Source organism: Callospermophilus lateralis, chromosome 2 (assembly GCF_048772815.1).
Source record: "Callospermophilus lateralis isolate mCalLat2 chromosome 2, mCalLat2.hap1, whole genome shotgun sequence".
NCBI classification, from domain to species: Eukaryota; Metazoa; Chordata; class Mammalia; order Rodentia; family Sciuridae; genus Callospermophilus; species Callospermophilus lateralis.
In genome coordinates, this window is record NC_135306.1 from 200,134,061 (window position 1) to 200,154,377 (window position 20,317).

At 34.1% G+C, this 20,317-nt stretch overlaps 1 protein-coding gene across 4 annotated transcripts in view; it reads left to right on the top strand.

Moving 5' to 3' along the window:
* Positions 1-20,317, top strand: part of Ms4a13 (membrane spanning 4-domains A13) — a 55,735-nt gene that overhangs the window by 7,288 nt on the left and 28,130 nt on the right. For 2 of the 4 annotated variants that reach the window (XM_076847297.2, XM_076847298.2), the window contains 2 exons: positions 698-817; positions 5,865-5,960. In XM_076847297.2, the coding sequence (XP_076703412.1) occupies positions 698-817; positions 5,865-5,960 (216 nt within the window). The remainder of the gene's footprint in view (positions 1-697; positions 818-5,864; positions 5,961-20,317) is intronic. The other 2 variants (XM_076847299.2, XM_076847300.2) reach the window with 1 other exon arrangement.

Below are 20,317 nucleotides of genomic sequence, written 5' to 3' on the forward strand. Positions count from 1 at the left end.
TGTATCAAAGTTGGGCATTTGTCCAGGAAAAAGATCTGTGATATAGGATAAATAAATTTGATATCTGTTTAAAGTTATTGGTAAATGTTCCCAGATAATAAAAACCTATGATTAAAACTTAATTCCGTTTGATTGTATTTCCACAAACAGTTTTCATTTTCCATTACTTTTTTTTCTTCTCCTTTTTTAATTTTCCTTTCAGTTGAAACCCTTTGGTTCAAATCATGTTTTACAATCTTCTTACAACTGATTCACAAGATTGTAAAATACAATATTTTTGATCCCCAATGGAATTGGAAGATTAATGCTTTTATTTTATTTTTTTTTTAAAGAGAGAAAGAGAGAGAATTTTAATATTTATTTTTTAGTTCTCGGCGGACACAACATCTTTGTTTGTATATGGTACTGAGGATCGAACCCGGGCCGCACACATGCCAGGCAAGCATGCTACCGCTTGAGCCACATCCCTAGCCCAGATTAATGCTTTTTAGTTTGTTGATAATTTAATGTTTTGTCTACATTAACTGGGTTTTGTGTAAACCAGAAATATATTTTGCATGAGCAGCAAGTGTACAAATACTTCTAAAGCCTCACAAACTAGATCAAAGTTTTTAATTCGATGCAATTAGCAAGACAAACTGTTTAACCAAAGTGTTTATTCTGAATATAATAAATTTACCTTATGTCTCCTTTTCAGACCTTATGGGCTTTGATCATGAACATCTTCTCTGTAATTACTGCATTTATTGCACTATGTCTAACAGTATTTGAGTTGTCTACTTTTCATACTGTGTCATATAGGAATTATGGACAAGCGGTAAGTGGCCTGTTGTATAGGAAAACCTTAATTTAAAAATTATTATTTTCAGTGATTTTGAAAACTTAGGATATAAAACGAGGCTTGTATTGTTCCTTTATGTGGCAGTGAGGTCTTGATTGAAAGAGCTTAATTTTAAAAAATGATTCTAAGGTAATATTTTTAGTGCATATTAACAAGCCATTTGAATTCTTGATTTTCCCAATTAAAATAAAGCAAGTAAAAAATATAAAGACTTCAATGATAAGTGTCTTTGCATTAGGCACAAGGTCTCTGATGATTCTTTTCATGTAAGAAAAGCATAAACCTGGACCATAAAACCATTCCCAAAATCAACAAAAGAATTCTGCTATGTATGCATAGTTCAAATTTTAAATGCCTAGTGATTTCTCATTACACAAAACTTTTCATAGCAACCTGGTATCTTTGCATCTTATATGAATTTTGATTATATGAAATCACTATATTTCCTCCTAAGATATTAACTACATTTATTCCAGCTGTTCTGGCTTTAAATTTCAAATCACAAAATTAGTGCTGCAAAAGACTTTAGCAATGCTTATAAAAAAATCTCCCACTTAAAATGAGGAAAGGTTGCAGGAAGGGCTGGCCAACAGAACAAAAGAAATAACAATTAGTATAAAATAATGACTATAAGAGTAACTGTAGGAGAGGGATATGACTTTCTCTCCTTCCCTATACACTTCCTCTCTTTACCTGCAATATAGTATGTAGAGGATCATCAGTGGAAATAATTCAGAGAATAGAAAACAAGACTGTGTGGCCGGGTGCAGTGATGCATGCCTGGAATCTCGGTGGCTCAGGAGGCTGATGCGGGAAGATCGTGATTCCAAAGCCAGCCTCAGCAAAAGCAAGGTGCTGAGCAACTCAGTGAGACCCTGTCTCTAAATAAAATACAAAATAGGGCTGTGGATGTGGCTCAGTGGTCAAGTGCTCCTGAGTGCAATCCTCAGTACCCCTCTTCAAAGAGAAGAAAGAAGAAAGAAAGAAAGACCATAGAATAATAAAAAAATAATTGAAAATACAGTAATACCCCAAAATAGATGGTGTGTAATAAATGACTTAAATAAGCATGCCCAGATTTCCCCTATAAATTCTAAGAAAAATCTCCAATATCTGGTGATTCAATATATAGATAACTTCAATTGTGATTTTGTTTGCAGAGAATAAGAAGGGTGTACTTAAGTTATTAAGTGTATGATTGTTTCAGGGTACTTAGGTCACCATTCTTATTCCTAAATTTATAATCCTCAATTTAAGATAATATTACATAATTGTCAAGACCTTCTATATTAGTCTGTTTTTTCAAAGTTATAACAAAATAACTGAGATTGTATACTTACAAGAAAGAAAGACTGAAAGTCCCAAGATGGGTAGCCCTGTTTGACCTCTAGTAAGGGCCTAATGGCAGATAATATCAAGGGAGAAAATACCTGACAGGGTCTACAGGTAAGACATGAAAACAAAGATTGGGAAAGGCTCAGTCTTGCTCCTTTATAACAACGCTTTCACAAGATTTAGCTAGAGTCTCATGAGAACTACATTAATTCCTTTTAAGAACAGCACCTCCAGTGACCTAACAATCCCTCCTCCCATTTCCATTTCTGAAAGTTCCCTGCCACTTCTTAAAATTACCAAATGAGAACCAAGTTTCCAACACATGAACCCTTGAGGGGCACACTGAAACCTTGTCCAAATCACAGCACCTGTCTTTTTCAATAAATATTAAGAACCACTGTTGACTGTACTTATCTGAACTCAGTACTATTGATTTTCCCCAAAACCACAAGTTTTATCTTTGTTTTCTGTGATTAGTTATACAAAATGAACTTGTACATTAGACATACATTTCTTACCCATGGGCTTTTCCCCGTGGCATTGTTGAGTTATGTCTACATTTATTAAGATAGCCAACACTTTACAATATTTTCACATGCCCCTTTTATAGCATAAGAAAGGTGTTTGGCTACATAAGAAAGTCATCCAAGTAATTAGTGTTCCCAGGAACACTATCATCTGTCCCCCAAGTGCATACCTCTGAAATATGTCTCCCATAATACAACATGGTTAGTGGTATAGACTCCAGAACCAGGTTGTATTGTTCAAATACTATCCTTATACCTGCTAGCTATTGACGAAGTTTAGCTTCCTGTTCCTTAGTATCCTGATGTGTAAACAGGAAAATGTTCTAATTCATGCCTGTTAGCTAATTGTTTTGTTCTTTCTCTCAAACTCCAAGCCTATTAATCTGGTGACTAGCTTGACTTTTTTACTTGGCTATACTTCTATCATCATCTCAAACTCAAAAGATATAAAATAGAAATTGCTTACTCACTTGAAAGTACAGTACTGTAAGACCCCCTTGTTGAAATTTTCTAGACCCCAAATCTTAACCTTGGCTGCTCTCTTTCTACTGGCTTTCCAAATTACCAAATATCATTTATTCTTTATTTAACATTTTAAAATTAGATTTCTCTTAGGTTTAAGTCTAGAAAATATAATGCAAATTGACCTTAGCAAAAAAGAGCCCTTGCTGATTTAAGCCTGGTTCATAAGCATAGGTTATATTTCAAGAACTCATATTCTCTCTCTTACTTTGCTATTTGAGCTGCTCCATCAGACATCTTGCCGCTTTGAGGGAAGAGATTGACAACAACACCAACTTACAAATAAAGGGATGTAGGCAGAGTGATTTTTTAACAGTATTGCCAGTGAAGAGGCCACAAATAATTTCCACCTGAAATTTTATGATTTTGTATTGCTGCCAACAAACATAAATTAGAATTAAATCCTTCAATCTTCCTAATCTTCCTGTTCATGTCATACATGATCAAACACTGTTTCATTTAAAACTTCTTTATCATTCCTCAAACATGTTAGTCTTTTGTGTTGTTTGCTTGTGTAAATACACTAGGTCATTGTGATACAACTCCATTATTCATTTTATTTTATTTCTCTGTTAATTATTTTGTCACACTTTTAACTTATTTGGGGGAGGCTATTTCTTTTTTCCCACTTTTTTTAAATTAGTGCATTATGGTTGTACACACTGATGAAATCTGTTGTTACATATACATACCTGCACACAATACACAATATAACAATATAATTTAGCCAGTATCACTCCTCTGCGCTCCCCACCCACATCTCCCACCTCTTGGCCTCTTTCCTCTACTGATTTCCCTTAGATTTTCATGAGATCCACCACATCTTTCTTTTCTTTTCTCTTCCATAGATTCCTCATGAGAGAAAACATGATGACCCTTAATCTTCTGAGTTTGACTTATTTTGCTTAACATGATTGTGTCTATTTCCATCCATTTTTCTACAAATGCCATAATTTCATTTTTCTTTCCGGCTGAATAACACTCCATTGTGTATAAATGCCAACATTTTCTTTATCCATTCATCTGTTGATGAACACCTAGGCTGGTTCCATGGTTTGACTATTATGAATTGTGCTACTAAACATGGGTATGCATGTATCACTGTGGTACGATGACACTAATTCTTCAGGATGAATACTGAAGAGTAGTAGAAGAACTGGGTCATATGGTGGCTCCATACCTAGTCTTTTGAGGAGCTTCCATACTGATTTCCATATTGGTTGTACTAATTTACAGTCTCACGAACAGTGTAAAAGTGTTCCTTTTTCCCCACATCCTCTTCAGCATTTATTATTATCTGTATTCTTGATGACTGCCTTTCTGAGTGGTGTAAAATGAAGTCTTCAGTGTAGTTTTGATTTACATTTCCCTAATTGCTATGATATTGAACTTTTTTCATATACTTGTTGGCTGTTTGTATTTTTTTCTTTTGAGAAGTGTTTGTTTAAATCATTAGCCCATTTATTAATTGGGTTATTTGATTTTTTTGGTGTAAATTCTTTCTGAAAAAAGACAGGTTGCAATGAAACAATAAATAAAAATTGAAGCTGCCTAAAATTCTGCTTTCTCCTTCCTTTTTTTCTCAGCACTACCCTTATTTCAAAGATCCTATCTCTTTATGAAGCCTTTTTAGATACTAGTGGCTTTGAGTGAACCTCCTACTGCCTATAATTATTAAGCATATTTTTATCCATTTTGACATATTAACCTTACCATATGTGACTTATTCTCCGTCTTTTCTACTTGATTATAAACTCTGAGAAAGCAGAAAGTTTTTATTTGTCACTGTATTCTCATTATTTAATCCCTAACACTTAACATTTTTTCACATATAAAAGATATTAAATAGAACCAACAAAGAAAAAGGAGAAAGAAGAAGAGGAGGAGGAGAAGAAATTGAAGGGAAAGTGAATTATGTTGCTATTTCGTTTAGGTCTGAATATCCTTATTTACATAGCCAGCACAAAGACTGCTTATTCAGGAAGAGCTCTGTTATGATTTGCATAGTTCACCCATAATGTATGTAGTTGAAAATATTTCCAGTAACATCAGAAGAGATCTGTTTTATTTATCCTGGAAGTCACAATCACTTGTGCTTTCAAGTAAAATGTTTGTTGAATTCTTTCTTAATTTGCTCATCATTCTATGCTATTACAGCAGTATCTCTGAGAAATTTTTATCACCACAAATGTAAGTTTAAGTAAATTTGTAGTTACTAATAGCTGTCTTAATAAACAAAAATAGCTTGTTAAAAAACCTCTGGGTTGCCATCTAATCCTTAGAAATAGAAGGGCCAAATCTTACTAACTGGAGACCTTACATAGCAAGTTGTGCCAGGGACTCTAGTGAAGACAAACATTAATTAAAATTAAATAAAAAGTTTTAAGAAGTGTAACAAGAATGCTAAGTGATGAAGATCAAGGACGAAAGCTACATACAATGAATTGGGAAGACGTGTAGCATGAAAAATTAAGAAGAAAGCAAAATAATAAAAATGTCTAGGGAAATCACATTGGGAAAAGGTCCATTTATTGTTTTCCTTCTTTTCCTTGGTTCTTATACTACAAGCTCATTCCAAGAGCTTGTTTGTGCTTACTAAAAATAATAATGTAAGATTTCTCCCTATTTCCTGATTACAGAAACTAGGGAGGGAAGTTTCACGTATTTTATTGGCCTCGTACCTCTTGGAAATTGGTATTGCACTTGCACATTCAATCTGCTGCTGTGCACGGTTGGTAAGTGTTTACTCAGGCAAATCAAGAGATGTTAAGTTTCTAGAAAGCATATTCTGTAAGGTGATAAAGCACAATATCCAGTGTTTAGAATTAATAAAATGGAATATATTATTTACTTTTCCCCCTTCATTTAATAAATAGAAAACATAAAATGACAAAAGCAATACATGAAACTACATATCAAAAAGTATAAAGTGATTTTTTTCACTTAATATAATCTGCATTACATCCACACATCCAAATCTACATAAAAATGTTTTTACTAATTGTATGATCATTTTCTCATTATCTTGTTACATGTCTTTTTTTGCAACTATCATAAGCATCTTTTCATTAAAAAACACATCTAAAGAAAACCTTCTTATAACTTATTTTTTATATATTTTGCATTCCCTTATTTACTGTATATTTAACTTTGTTCCCAGTTTTCTTAAATTATAAACAATGATTCAATAAATATTATAATACAAATATTTTTGCAAACAAGAGACTATTTCTGGAAGTGGTAGATTCCTAAAAATGTGGGTGTAGGGTCAAGTTTAATATTCCAAAATGCTGGAATAATTCATAATACCATAGAAATATATGAGAATGTCTATTTTCTCACAAGCTTAAAATAACTAGATACCTAACATTCATTCATGGTTTTTGCAAATATTCATGAAGAATCTACTATTTGCTAGGCTTTTTAATAGGCACTAAGGATGACTAACAAGACACTGTCTCTGTCATCAGGGAATTTGCATTCAAGTGGAGAAGAAAGATATTTATATATAAAATGGTCATATATGTGCATATATACTATATATAATCATGATAGTAAAATGTTATGAAGTAAAGGCAGAATAAGGAGGTAAGGCAAAGGTATTTTATATACAATGGTCAGGTAAGACTTAGGGACTGACTGAAGTACACAAACTGAGACCAGAAAAAGGTTTTGGGCCATGTGTGTGCATGCACACATGTGCACATGTGTGTTGATATGTGTTCACATTTATAGAGATAAAAAAAGAGGACTAACATTTTTGAGAGGAAAATGTTAAGGAATAATATAATTAATGTAAAACCATATGTATATAATCTACATAGATATGTTTAATTGGTGTGTATTATATAGAACAGTGGGTTTCATCGTGGCATATCCATACATATATGTGACATAATTTGGTCAGTTTCACTCCTCAGTATGTCCCCTTGCTCTATTCTCCCCAGGATCCTCTTTCTCTATTCTGATGGCCTCCCTACTTTCATGAGATCTAGTTTTAAAAAAAATACAGAATGAATAGAACTTACAGAATGACTAAGTAAGCACATAGCAACTATTCCTAAAATTATTCTGGAAGTTGATCAATGTATACAACAAATTATGAAGTATTTGTGAATATATACTGGATCTAAATAAAAATTCGTCTCTGATATGTTAGCTTGGGGCTCACTTTGATTTCTTCAACCTCCTTGGTTTTGTTATGCAGAAATTTACCTTGGTGATTCACACTGTGAGGACCAACAGTTTGCTGCTTGAGAGTTAATTTTATTTGAGGTACAACACAGAAATTTCCATGACTAGCGTAATTAAACCAATAGAGATAACAGTCACTCCTAGACTGACTGAGATTACAATATTGTTGGTCAATAAATTGACTAGCAACCAGCCAGAAACTCAACACAGAGATTCAGAGAACAAGGCAGCCAACATGGGATATTTACCTTGATAACATTATGTTTATCCCTTATGATCTGGAAGAATACAAATATGTGCAAGAGTGTGCTCACACTAAGGAAACTGGGAAGAGCTCTAATGAGCTACTCACCTCTAGCTAAAAAAAAAAAAAAAAAAAAGAAGCCATGCAAAGTAAAGTAAAAGCTGAGATAGACTTATAAGTAGCCTAAACTTTGGAAATATTCTTCAATTCAGAACGAAACAGAAGATCAGAAGACCCCACGTCGTAGCAGCTCCCTGAAACTGAACAAAAAAACCAGTTCTGCAAGGGCAAGTAAAGGTAGGAAGGCTATAGAATAACATTTACCCCTTATGGTCTGGAAGAATATAAGTGTGTGCAAGGGTATGCACACTATGGAATCTGGAGAGAGCTCTAGTGAGCTAGTCACCTCTAGCTAAAAAAAAAAGCCATGCAAAGTAAAGTAAAAGCTGCAATAGACTTATAAGAGGCCTAAACTTTGGAAATATTCTTCAATTCAGAACAAACAGAGGATCTGAGGAAACCACATTCTCGTAGCAGCTTCCTGAGTCTGAACAAAAAATCCAGTTCTACAAGGGCAAGTCAAGGTAGGAAGGCTATAGAATAACATCTAACCCTTATGGTCTGGAAGAATATAAATATGTGCCTGGATATGCACACTATAGAAACTGGAGAAAGCTCTAGTGAGTTACCTCTAGCTAAAAACAGAAGCCATGCAAAGTAAAGTAAAAGCTGCAATAGACTTATAAGAGGCCTAAACTTTGGAAATATTCTTCAATTCAGAACAAACAGAGGGTCTGAGGAAAACACATTCTCATAGCAGCTCCCTGAAACTGAACAAATAAACTAGTTCTACAAGGGCAAGTCAAGGTAGGAAGACTATAGAATAACATCTCTTATGGTCTGGAAGAAAATAAATATGTGCAAGGGTATACACACAAAGGAACTGGAGAAAGCTCTAGTGAGCCACTCACCTCTAGCTAAAAAAAGAAGCCATGCCAAATAAAGTAAAAGCTGAGATAGACAATTAAGTAGCCTAAGCTTTGGAAATACTTTTTGATTCAGAACAAAATGAGGATCAGAGGACACTAAAAACTCATAAGAGCTCCCGGAAAGTGATCTAAAAACCAGTTCTGTAATGGTAAATTAAGATAGAAAGACTGGGGAAACACTGGTAGACAATACAAAGCTAGCAACCAGATGAAAACCTGAAGTACTGGTTTCTAGTCTATAAAAAGTTAATAAAAGGAGGCAGTACTGGTGGGCATGGTGGCTTGGTGGTGGAGGGAGCTCTCCCCTCCAATAAGCTGAAAGACATTCTCCCATCAGTTTTAGACAGAGAGGCTGAGCTGGCATGGGAGAACTCTCAGCACTCTGCAGAACAAAGTTAGTGAAAACAGGGAAGTGGCAACAACTTTGGTGCCAGATACTGGAAATCCCTGCAGTTTACCTTTATTTTCCATATTTCTCTATTTTTCCCTTTATTGCCTTTTTCTAGGCATACTTTCTTTATGAATATTCAAGACCAATCAGTCACTTAAGCTTTATTTTTCACTGGATCATTGGGTACCCATGCACCAGTGCTGTGAGTCAGTCTGGGCACAGGAAGGAGACTAATATCTGGGAGAAACAGTGATTGAAGGAGCCATGACTGCTTTTCTAGGGCACTTTAATTTGAAATTGACACTCTGAACTCTGGATAATGAACATGACTGACAAGGTGGAACTGGGACTGATCATGGTTAGGTAAAAAGCAGCAATTCCACGACATCCTACTTTGGGCCCTGCACCACCTCCCCCATGTCCAGAAGGATATAGAGAATAAACTGGTACATTCCACAACTGCCTACACCCCCATCCACCCACCCACTTCCCACAGACTGATGTTCTCAGACAAAAGGGTACAAAACAATGCAGATTGGTCTACAGGTACATGGTTGAAAGGGTTAGCCAACAGAGCTGCCAGATTTACATTCCCATCCCTGGTCACAATAGCAACCATTTTGAGAATGAGATCTGCTCTGAATCTTACGGTACTTCACTAATCGAAGCTATAGGCAAGGAGGGAGTAGACTTAAGTACGTAATACTCCTCTTAACAAGTTTGGCCATTTTGACTCAGAGCTGACAAAAACAGAACAATAAGTCTATCAACCTTCCTCATAGCTGGGAGAGTCTAAATTCAAAACTCTGAAAAGTCAGGTCTCCAACTTTAAAATCCCAACAAAAAGAAAAACAAATTCTTTGTCAATTAATTGGGTCCTCTCTCAATACTTCTTTATTTTGCTCTTATTCTTTTCTCTCCTTCATCCTTTATTTATCTTCTGTTGCCCCAACATACTTTTCTCTTTTTTTCTTTTTTTCTATTTTTTATTCTTTCTTCCACTTCAATTTAGTACACTATCATTAATGCTTAATATTTCCAGAACATTCTATATTATTTCTCACTCTTCTCTTTGGTCAATACATTGTAGAGATCATTTAGAATAACATAGGATATGTTGATATAAAGTTTACTTTTAAATTTCCTCTGTTACCAGCAGTTATTCTCTCAAAGTTGTACTGGTGGTTGAACTTAACACTTTGATTATGCTGAAGCTAAGATATCCCCAGCCCAGGGATGATTATGAGATAACTACTCACTAAAGGACCCCCACACAAAAGGAGAAGAGGAATTCAACTCAATGGATGTACAAACATATGACCTCAGAAAACATAGTCACCTCTAATAGTTTATAACCTTCCAATAATTAAATCAAAAGATACTGAAGTAGATAAAATTCTGAAGACATTTTTGATAAATTTTTAAATGATCAAGGAACTATAAGAAAATCTTAAGTAATGAACTAAGGAAATACAGAATATATAGGATGTGAAAGAGCATTTCAATAAAAATATAAAGAAACCGAAAAAGAAACAGAAATCCTGGAACTATGAGACTAAAAATCAAATGAAAAATTTAGTTGAAACTCTCATTAACAGATTAGATCATGTGTAAGACAGAATTTCAGACCCTGAAGACAAAATATGTTAACTTGAACACTCAGTAAGAAAGAAAAAAAATAATCATGATCAGAATATGTAACAACTCTGGGACAACATTAAGAGACCAAACATAAGAATCATTGGATTTAAGGAAGGAATATAGATATAGACAAATAATAATTAAAACATTTTCACTGAAATAATAGAAAAATTTCTAAACATTGGGAATTAGATGGGGATCCACATACAGGGCATTTAAAACCCCACACAGAAAAGATTTTTTTTTTAAAAAAAAGGTCTCCATGATACATTATTTTAAAATACCAAATATATAGGATAATGATAGAATTTTAAAAGGCTCAAGAGAAACACATCAGATTATATACAGAGGTAATCCAATCAAAACAATATCTGATACCTCAACAAAAAACCTAAAAATCAGGAGGACTTGGAACAATGTGTTTCAAACCCTGAAAGAAAATTCCTTTAAACCAAAAATGCCATATCATGCACAGCTACCTTCAGAATCAAAAGAGAATGAAAACCTTACAAGATAAGCAAAAGAATCCAAGAGTTAGCCATCATTAGGGAAAATACATCAAGAAATCCTCACAGAGAAAGTTAAAATCAAATACCAGAACTCAGGAAAGGGTGAATCTCATTGGAAGAGTAGTTAAGTAAATGAGTAATAGGTTCAAATTAAACATATTTATAATAACACTGAATGTAAATAGTCTTAATTCTCCAGCCAAATAACAGACTGGCATATTGGGTTTTTTAAAACAAGGTCAAACTGTATGTTGTTGGGAAAAGACATACCTCTCTCAAGCAAAGACATCCACAGCTGAAAGTGAAAATTTGAAAATTGATATTCCACGCAAATGCAGCCCATAAGCAAGCAGGAGTAGTGACTCTCATATCTAACAAAGACAGTTTCAAATTAGAAGGGATAAAGAAGGTCACTTCATACTGGTGAAGGGATTTAAGTCAACAAGATGATATAACAATAGCAAATATGCCGGAAATGAATAAAGTAAATCAAACACTACTTGAGAAAATGGCTGTCATAGAACCCAATAGAATGATACTGGGTGATTTTAAACGCTTTTCTTACCAACAGATTGGTCAGCCAGGTATAAGTTCAGTGAAGACACTTCAAAATTTAAAAAATATATATTATAAATTAAATGTACCCAACACATCTGTAGACTATTTCATCCAACAATAACTAGGTTTACTTTCTTCTCAGCTGCTCATGGAACTTCTCCAAAAAAAGACCACATTTTAGGTCACAAAGCAAGTCATAAGAAATACAAAAATATCAATATAACTAGGGTCTATTTTGAAAGCTTATATTCCTATTCCAATAAATTGGAAAGTCTAAAATAAATAGACAAATTTCTAGACATGTATAATCTACCAAAATTGAAACAAAAGGGGACAGAAAACCCAGACTGGTCACAATAAGTGAGATTGAAGAAAAAATAAAAAGCCTTTCAACAAATGCCCAGGATTAGATGGATTCACATCTGTATTCTACCAGACCTTTAAAGAACTATTGCCAATGCTTCTCAAATTACTCCAGGAAATATAACAGGGGATAACACCTAATTCATTATATGAAGCCAGTGGAGATCTTGATATAAAAACCAGATAGCTACACATTAAAGAAAGAAAAACTACAGGTCCCTAATCCTTAATAAAATACTAGAAAATCATATTCAAAAACACACTAAGAATATTATACATGACTGAGTTGGTTTCATTCCAGGGATACAAAAATGGTTCAACAAAAAAAAAATCAATAAATTTAGTTCACCACAAAATAAAATTAAGCACAAAAGTGGGCTGGGTTGTGGCTCAGCGGTGGAGTGCTTACCTAGCACATGCGAGGCCCTGGGTTCGATCCTCAGCACCACATAAAAATAAATAAACAAAATAAAGGTACTGTGTACAACTAAAAAAAATAAGTATTTTTTTTAAAAAAAGAACAAAAATCACATGATCATCTCAGTAGATATTTTTTAAAAATCTTTGGCAAAATTCAGCACCCATTCTTGATAAAAACATTAAAGAAACTAGGAAGACAAAGATCTTACCTAAACATCTTAAAGACTACATGGGAGCCACTATAATACTAAATGGGGGGAAACAAAGCATTCTATCTAAGATAAGCATGTATATATACCTTTACCTCTCCTATTTAAGATGGTATATGAAATTTTAGCCAGATCAGTCAAAGCAAGAGAAGCTTAAAAATGGGGTACCAATAGGAAAGGTAGTTAAATTATCACTGTTTGCAGATTTTATGATCCTGCACTTAGAATATTTACATTACTCAATCAGAAAGCTTCTAGATCTGTTGAACAAATCCAGCAGTGTAGCAGGATATATAATCAACATATGAAAATCAATAGCTTTTCTATGTACCAATAGTGAATATGCTGAAAAAGAAACTAGGAATCAATTTCATTCCCAATAGCCTCAAAAAAATAAAGTATCTAGGAATAAATCTAACCAAGGAGATGGAAACCCTCTACTCTACAATGAGAATTATAGAATATTAATGAAAGAAACTGGAGAAGACACAGAAAATGGAAAGATCTCAAAATTCTTTTTAGGCAGAATTAATATTGTTAAAATGGCCATGCTACCAAAAGCAAAACACAGATACAATGTGATCCCAATCAAAATACCAATGACATGTTTCACAGAACTAACTAGAAATGAACTTTCTTAAATTCATATGGAAAAATAAAAATACCCAGAATAGTCAAGACAATTCTGATCAAAAAGAACAACCATAGAAGCATCACTATACCCAATTTCAAATTATGCTACAGAGCTTTATTTATAATAACAGCATGTAATTGGCATAAAAATATGTGTGTAGACCAATGAAATAGGATAGAAAACACAGAGACAAATCCACACAGATGCAGTCATCTGATTCTTGACAAAATGCCAAAAACACACGTTGGAAAACAGGCAGCCTTTTTAACCAATAATGCTGTAAAACTGGATATCCATGTGTAGAAGAAAGAAACTAAATTCTTATTTATCACCTTGAACAAAAATCTATTCAAAATGGATCAAGAACCAGGGATTAGTACAGAAGCACTGCAACTGCTAGATAAAAACTTAGGGTCAACACTCCAACACCTTGGTGTAGGCATTAACTTCCTTAATAAGACTTGTTAAAGCTCAAGAAATAAAAACAAGAATCAATAAATGGAATGGCACAGCAAAGGAAACAATAAGAATGTGGAGAGCCTACAGAATGGGAGAAAATCTTTTCCAACTACTCAGAGAATTAATATCCAGAAATTTTTTAAAAACTCAAAAAACATCACCTAAAAAATAACCCATTCAGATGTATGCTTTTTATCATATGTGGAAGATAGAGAGGAAAAAGGGTTGCGGCTTGGGGATGTGTGGTTAGATCTCATGAAAATCAAAGGGAGATCAGTAGAGAAAAGGGAACAATAGGTGAGAACTGTGGAGGGAGGTGGAGAGTGCTGGGGAGTGATATTGGCCAAATTATATTGTTATATTGTGTGCAGGTACAAATATGTAACAACAAATCCCACCATCATGTACATATATAATGCAACAATTTAAAATGTGGGAAAAAAATGAAACTTACGCTCCACCAATCACAATGGTCAATAGGACTTTAGTTTTATTATCTTCAACTACTCCCTGAGATACTCCAAAGGCAACAGTTCAAACTTTAACCAATCAAATCATTTCTTTGTTCTATTTGGCATTCACCCTATAAAAGCCTTCCTCCGGGGCTCCTTTAGCAAAGCCAAAGCACTTTTGTATTGGAGCTGCCCAATTCATGTATCGTTGACTGCTTAAATAAATGAACTAAATAACAACAACAACAATAATAATAATCCATTAAACAAGATGAGACAAATAGCCAACACATGCATGGAAAAAATATTCAACACCGTTAGCAATCAGGAAAATGCAAATCAAAACTGTAATGTAATTTCTTCTCACTCCAATTCAAATTACAGTCATCAAGAATACAAATAATAATAAATGCTGGCAAACATGCAGGGGAAAAGGAACATTTACACACCCCTGTTGGCACTGTAAATGGGTACAACTACTATGGAAATCAGTATGGCAATTATTTAAAAGAGTAGGAATGGAACCAACATGTGATCCAGCTACACCACTTGTTGATATTAGTCCAAAAGAAAGTCAGCATACTATAGCAAGTTATAGAATCAGCCTAGATGTTCATCAACAGGTAAATAAATTTTTAAATGAGCATGCAAACACACACAGACACACACATACACACACACACACACACACATACACACAATGAATTTAGTCAGTCATTTGCAGAAAAAAAAAATGGATGGAAATGGAGAACATACTGTTAAGTAAAATATGCCAGACCAAAATCACAAGTGATGTTTTCTGAATATTTGGAAGCTATTGAGATAAAACGGGGATGGGAAATCTCATAAAAACAGAAGGGACACCAGTAGAATAGAGGATGAAGTTCAGGAGAAGGGGAAGGAAAGGGCACATACTTGGGAGTGAAATTGAACAAATTATGTGCATGTACAAATATATCACAGTGAATCCCACTGTTATGCATAATTATAATGTACCAATTAAATTTTTAAGAAATAATAAAATTAAAAACTATATTTTTCAAGCTGAACTAGTTCCTCAGAAAAAGGTAGAAGTCTTTCTATCTTAAGGAGTATAATGCTTTGCTATTGCTGAAACATAGCAAAGTACCACAGACTATGTGGCTTGAACAACAGAAATTTATTTTTCTCACAACTCTAGAGGCTAGAAGTTCAAAATGAAAGTGTTTATAATGTTAGTTTCTTAGTTTAAGGCCTCTTGCATAGCTTTGGATGACTGTCTTCTCCCTGTGTATTCACATGGTCTTCACTCTGTTTATGTCTATGTCCTAATTCCTTACTGGATTAGGGTCCAACTAAGCACATATTGTAACTTCATTACACTTCAGAGACTTAATATCCAAGTATTGTCATATTCCAAGATACCAGGAGTTAGGACTGTAATGTATTAGAGCTTTGTGGACAAGTGCAGATCATAACAAGGTGTTTAAGTATACCCTCTGACTAGTCATTGGCTGAGTACTTAGGCTGACCCAGAGAGAAGCCTAGGAAGCTAGTCTTAAATATAAAAACCAAGAATAAAACAAAATGAAAAAGTGAATAGATATATTACAGGCCACACACTGCAAGGGAAATAGAATCCATACAATCAGTGCAAACAAGTTCCTAAAGCAATAACCACTGCCCTATAAGAAAATTAAGCCAATGGAATCCAAAGTTGCTTTACCATGTTATCTAAAATGTCCTATTTTCAGCAACAAGAAATACCTGAGAAGCAAAGTATAATGATTTGTACCCTGAAAAGACCACTCAAGATATATTCTCATCCTAGAAGGGGAGGGGAAATGGTAGAATTAATGAAGAATGATATAAAAACAAAAACAAAAACAAAAACTAAATAAAATGTTTGAGTTAAAAGATGACAGCATTGACTAGCAAATAAGACTATTAACAAAAGACATAATAAAAAATGGACATTCTGGATTTTAAGAACACAGTTACTGAAAAGAAAAATTCACTACAGAGCCTCAAGAGTATATTAGAGTGGATAACATAAAATCAGCAAACATGAAGAGAGTACAATGAAAATCATTTGGTCCTAAAAACAGAGGAGAAAAAGAAAGCCTCAGAAACCACTGGGACACCAGTAAGTGTATAATGGTGGTCCCTTAGAAATTGAAGAGAAAGGGGGGAAATGAAGAAATAATGGCCAAATATTTCACTAATTTGACGGCAAATATTATCCTATACATTCATGAATTTGCAACTACAATAAACACAAAGATCCATTCCTAGATATCTCAATCATAATTATGAACAAAGGGAGACATAAAATCTTGAAAGTAATAAGAAAAATATTATCCTTCATAAACAAGGGAATGACAATAGGGTTAACAGTTGACTTCTCATCAAAAACAATGGAGAATAGTGGGATGGCATATGAAAGTGCTGGGGGAAAGAACACTTAAGCAGGAATTCTCAATCCTTTAAACTTATTCTTCAAAACTGAAGATGAAATAAAGACATGCACAAATAACTGCAGAATGTGTTGCTAGCAGAAATACCTTATAAGAAACACTGAAGGAAGCTCTTCATATTAAAAGAAAGTGATGTCAGATGAAATTCAAATGCACATGAATGAATAAAGAGCACCTCGAACTTTTAGCATGAAAGCATATGTGGATAATACATAAATAAATGGCTATGCATTTTTTTTCAATAAAGTTTTGTTCCCAAAAATAGGCAGTGGGCCAGATTTAATTTATATGTCATAGTTTACCACCCATGATCAATAGGTATAAAATTTTATTTTATTTTTTTAAGGAAAGAGAGAGAGAGAGAGAGAGAGAGAGAGAGAGAGAGAGGGAGAGGGAGAGAGGGAGAGAGAGAGAGAGAATGAATGAGAATTTAATATTTTTAGTTTTCGGTGGACACAACATTTTTATTTTATGTGGTGCTGAGGATCGAACCCAGCGCCCCCTGCATGCCAGGCGAGAGCGCTACTGCTTGAGCCACATCCCCAGCCCGGGTATAAAATTTTAAAGATAACCTTATAAAAACAATAATTGTACCATAATATTGTTGAGTATGTAATGTATGTGGATGTAACATATTATGATAATAGCGTAATGAAAGAGAAGGATAATAGAACTCGGAGAACATGTTGCTATATCTTACTGGGATTGGCATTCATCTGAAATAGATTGTTGTAAATTAAGATGCATATTAGCAACTAACAAAACTCAAAAGTAGTTTAAAATAAAAGGTATTAAAGTATTTTAAATACTTTAATAAAGTATTTTTTAAAAATAGGGAAAGGAGGAAACAAAATGAGATCTATAGAAAAAAGTAAGATGTAAGACATATGTCCAACCACTTAAACAATAACATTATAATGAAAACTAAATGAGAGTAGATGTCAGAATAGAGAAGGTCACTTTCCTGGCTTCCCCATGGCATGAAACTAAGGAAGCATATAGAGAGTTTCTCAGCAAGGTGAGTGGAGAAAAAAAGGCAGGAAGTACTTTACTAGAATTTAATACTGGATATTCAAAGCATATTGGGGACTCAGGAGGTTGGATATAAAAAATAAGGAAGAAATCCCAAGTGCCACAGCCACTCCTGTGGCTGGAGGCACTGGCTAGAACAGTTCTTCCATGAGCAAAGTGGAGGGAAAAGAGAATTAAAGAAACCCACATTTTTAGGATGCCTGAGGCATGTGTGGGTACAGAGAGCTTAGAGATCAAAAATAGTGTCTGACTACCATGAAAGGTGTGCTGCACAATATTCTTGGCAGGAAAGAAGCCACATCTCTCCCAGCTGGGACAGATGGAAGGAACCATTTTGCAGTCCTGATGGGGGTGGCAGCAGCTGGGGAACTGATTCCTGGCAAACCTGAGTTTGGCCCAAAATACAGGCCTGAAAAACCAATACAGCATTACATAGAGTGACCAGGAGAAAATAAAATGTGGAGAGAGGTTTACACAGGGATCTACTGGTTGTAGAAACCCACCTAGATCTCCCCCACCACCTACAATCAGCTGCTTGCAAAATCACCTGGGAAAGACAAAATGGCTGAGAATTCGAAATGGCAGGTAGAGAGATTGAGATTGAAGACTGAACCAGAGACCAGGAAATGTGGAATCTGCAGGTGATATAGTGAACTAATAATTGGTTCCTCCACCACACGAGAGAGATCCATCAGAGATCCTTGAGGAGCAGTCTCCAGTGTGGACCAGCAATTGCTAGATCCTAGAGAAGCAGGGATTACCTCTCTCACTCTAGTGACCCCACCCTGAGGGTGGAGCAAGAATCACATTCCAGATGACCTCAGCTAACACTCCTGGGAAGGGAAGCTGAGAATCTTTTAAACTCCAATAGAAATAACTCTAACTTTTCATCAGACATTTTTATTTTCTTTATTCATTTGTGAACTTAATGGTTTATAGAAATTAATACATATTCATATTTGTTTTTTTCTCATTTCTATCATTTTTAAGTCAATTATTTTTCATGGATCAGTATTTTGAGGATTAGTATGTTTGATTAGTATATTTCAGTTTTGCTTTTTATTCTTTTATTTTTATTTTTAATTTTTTAAATTATTACTTCATATATATTTTTTCTCTCACTAAAATGTTTCCCATGATTCTCTTTATTTTCTGCTAACAGCCAATCTCTATTTTCTCTCTTTCACTTTTCCTTTAACTTTTTACTTCTATCTTTGCTCCTCCTCCCTCAAAATCATCTCATCTTATATCACTTCTGTTCTCTCCCTGTCAACCATTTGAAAGTGTAAACCCTTTTGTAAAGCTACTATTTTTATTGTAGGCAATAACTGGTCATATCATTTGTTTATTGTGATAATTAATATTGTATACCTAATAACAGAAACTTTTTGATGAAATGCTGTATATGTTTGCATTTGTTGTTGTTATTATTTTTCTCCTTCCTAAACAGTGAAGAACTGGAAACCTTCAGAGACTCTATAAATTCATGGGGTAGAAACTCTACTGACTCAGATCCATACTGTCAGAGATAGAGTATAGATCCTAAGGTAAAGGATGATGTAAAGAGTGAAATCAGAGAGAAAATACAGGAGTGAAAGATTGCTTCAATAGAGATTGTGAAAAAAAAAATCAAGCAGAAATCTTGAAATAAAGATATCAATAAACCAAAATAAAAATTCTGTAGCATCCCTACAGATTAGACCACTTGGAAAATGGAATTTCAGGCAATTAAGACAAAATATATAATCTTGAAAATAAAGGGGACCATGGAGAAAAGATGTTAAGACACCATGAACAGAATTTCCAAGAAATATGGGATAACCTGAAAAGATCTTATCTGGATAGATGAAGACTTGGAGATACAAACCAAAGGAATGCACAATTTTTCAATAAAATAATACCTGAAAATTTCCCAAACCTAAAGAAAGAAATGAAAAATCAAATACAGGAGGCTTACAGGACTCAAAATATACAAAATTACAAATCCACATTAAAATACCTAACATACAGAATAAGGATAGAATATTAAAGGATGCCAGGGGAAAAAATAGGTCACATTTAGAAGGAAACCAAACTGGATTTCAGCTGATTTCTCTACTCAGACCTCAAAGCTAGGGGGTCTTAAAATAATGTATACCAAGCTGTAAAAGAAAATGGATGCTAGCCAAGAATACTATACCCAGAAAAATTTGTGATGAAAAAGAAAAGATTATGACAGACACTACTGAAATACCAACAATAATAAGATACTCTTTTGAAAATTTATATTCTAATAAAATAGAAAATCTTGAAGACATCAGCAAATTTCTAGAGACATATGTCCTATCCAAATTGAATCAGGAGGAATACTTAAATGGATCAATTTTAAGCAAAGAAATTGAAGATGCCATCAAAAGCCTACCAACAAAGAAAGGCATAGGACCAGATAGCTTCTCAACTGAGTTCTACAAGACCTTCAAAGAAGAATTTACACCAATACCTCTCAAATTATTTCATGAAATAGAAAAAGAAGGAACCCTTCCAAACTCATTCTATGAAACC